Source organism: Pyxicephalus adspersus, chromosome 3 (assembly GCF_032062135.1).
Source record: "Pyxicephalus adspersus chromosome 3, UCB_Pads_2.0, whole genome shotgun sequence".
NCBI classification, from domain to species: domain Eukaryota; kingdom Metazoa; phylum Chordata; class Amphibia; order Anura; family Pyxicephalidae; genus Pyxicephalus; species Pyxicephalus adspersus.
This window is the reverse complement of record NC_092860.1, coordinates 155,652,665-155,655,223: the sequence shown is the minus strand read 5'-3', so window position 1 is coordinate 155,655,223 and position 2,559 is coordinate 155,652,665. Positions and strand designations below refer to the sequence as shown.

Here is a 2,559-nt window from a genome sequence, read left to right as displayed (position 1 = left end):
AAACACAAACGATCTCAGAGCTAAAACCAGCTGAGAAATTCATTTTGCAGCTGAGATGGAAAAGTCCTTATAAACATGAACACAGCCGCCCTCTTATTTTCCTTGAGTGGAGGTAATGGCCTATTAGTGGGAAGTTTCCAGATACAGAACGGCCAGTCCAGAGATGAGATTAGTGCTTCATGTTACATGGATGCTGCATTCTGTTCTTGCAGTATGAAACTGATTCAAAGAAGACTGACTGGTAAAATGTACTTTAACAGAGCTCATTATCAGGATAGGCAATCCATCACATGACCTGCTGCATGGTGCCACCATTGCTCAGGGTCACCCTACCTGGGGAGGTAGGATGAAGAGGATCCAGAGTGGTGACAGCCAGGTGAGGTCAGGAGGCAACCCGGGTCAAGGCAAGGAGCAGGCCGAGAGGAAGGACAGCTGAGGTCAGGGCTGGTGGCAGGCAGAGAGGCAGTTCAGGTCCAAGCAAAGGTCATGAAACGTTTGGGCAGGTGGCAGTCCAAGCGTCATCCACAGACATGCAAGGCCAAGGAACTTGGTGCCAGTTGACCTCACTCAATACTAAAAGAACTTGGACCTTTTCTGACAATCGTAGTCCATGATGTTTGCTGGAAATGTATGGTCTGAGATGATGATGTGTTTGAGGTTAGTTGTTGAATTTGATGTTTTAATGTTTAGATTTTATTTTTGAACAATCCACAGTAATGTACTGTCTGCAAACTCTTATTCCATGATTTGGAATAGATTAAATCTCCTCCCATCTAACCATGAATATTAAGGTGTCCCTGGTTGCCACCAAAAATATGAGACCCAAGAAGGCCATTGGTTACTGTTCATTGTTCAATAAAATCTGAGGCCCTGGCATCAAGCTTTTTTATCATATTTCATGGCATACTTCTCTGCCCATGAATGCTCACATGCTGGTGGTTGCCACCAAAACTAAGGGAACTATAGAAGGCCATCATATCTCTTTACCCACCCAACCTTCTCACCTGAATATTGAGCCGTCCGCGGTGGGCACCCAGGCCATAGCGTTTGATGCTGGACGCACGCAGTTGATAGTCTGAGACCCTCAGAGACTCCAACCCCAATGGAGGACATTCTGCAAGGGAAATACATAAGCCGTTCATTACACAACCATGCAAAGTCAAACATTAAATCCTTTTATTTAACAATATAAAAAAAAATAACTGTAGGACTGCAGCAGCTGCTACCATGCATGTCTGTAGATCCAAAATGAAAAGAAATGCAGGAGGATGAGTCTTCTTTATTGGTTAAAAAGTGTCTGTAATCATGTAAAGACTGCAAAACCAATTCCGCTTCCACAGGGATGGTTAGAGCTCCTCATAATAGGCACAATGGATGTACAGTCTTGGAAACTCAGTGCAGGATGATTGGAGCCCCACCATAATGGGCACAGCAGCTCTACAGACCTAGGAACTCATTGCAGGATGAATGGAGCTATCCATATTGGGCACAGCAGCTCTACAGACCTAGGAACTCATTGCAAATTGATTGGAGCCCCACCATAATGGGCACAGCAGTTCTACAGACCTAGGAACTCAAGGCAGGATGATTGGCGCCCCCCATAATGGGCACGGCAGTTCTACAGACCTAGGAACTCATTGCAGGATGAATGGAGCTATCCATATTGGGCACAGCAGCTCTACAGACCCAGGAACTCATTGCAGCATGAATGGAGCCTCCCATAAAGGACACAGCAGCTCTACAGGACCTAGGAACTCAAGGCAGGATGATTGGCGCCCCCCATAATGGGCACAGCCGTTCTACAGACCCAGGAACTCATTGCATGATGAATGGAGCCATCCATATTGGGCACTGCAGCTATACAGACCCAGGAACTCATTGCAGCATGAATAGAGCCTCCCATAAAGGACACAGCCGTTCTACAGACCCAGGAACTCATTGCAGGATGAATGGAGCCCCCTATAATGGGCACAGCAGCTCTACAGAACCAGGAAATTTATTGCAAGATGAATGGAGCCATCCATAATGGGCAAAGCTGTTCTACAGAACCAGGAACTCATTGCAGGGTGAAAGGAGCCATCAATAATGGGCAAAACAGCTCTACAGAACCAGGAAATCATTGCAAGATGATTGGAGCCCCACCATAATGGGCACAGCAGTTCTACAGACCCAGGAACCCATCGCAGGAAAGATGGAGCAATCCATAATGGGCACAGAAGCTCTACAGACCTAGGAACTCATTGCAGCATTAATGGAGCCCCCCATAATAGATACAGCAGCTCTACAGACCTAGGAACTCAAAGCAGGATGATTGGAGCCCCCCATAATGGGCACACCAGCTCTACAGACCCAGGAACTCATTGCACCATTAATGGAGCCCCCCATAATAGACACAGCAGCTCTACAAACCCAGGTACTCAAGGCAGGATGATTGGAGTCCCCCGTATTGGGCACAGCAGCTCCAGAGACCCAGGAACTCATTGCAGCATGAATGCAGCCATCCATAATGGGCGCAGCAGTTCTATAGACCCAGGAACTCATTGCAGGATGAATGGAGCC

At 47.1% G+C, this 2,559-nt stretch overlaps 1 protein-coding gene across 1 annotated transcript in view; it reads right to left on the bottom strand.

Moving 5' to 3' along the window:
- The window catches only part of LOC140327350 (inactive carboxypeptidase-like protein X2), a 19,872-nt gene extending 18,721 nt beyond the window's left edge, over nt 1–1,151 (bottom strand). The window contains exon 1 of the mRNA XM_072406734.1: nt 1,005–1,151. Coding sequence (XP_072262835.1) covers nt 1,005–1,142 — 138 coding nt within the window. The 5' untranslated portion in view covers nt 1,143–1,151. The remainder of the gene's footprint in view (nt 1–1,004) is intronic.
- Nucleotides 1,152–2,559: the final 1,408 nt, after the last annotated feature.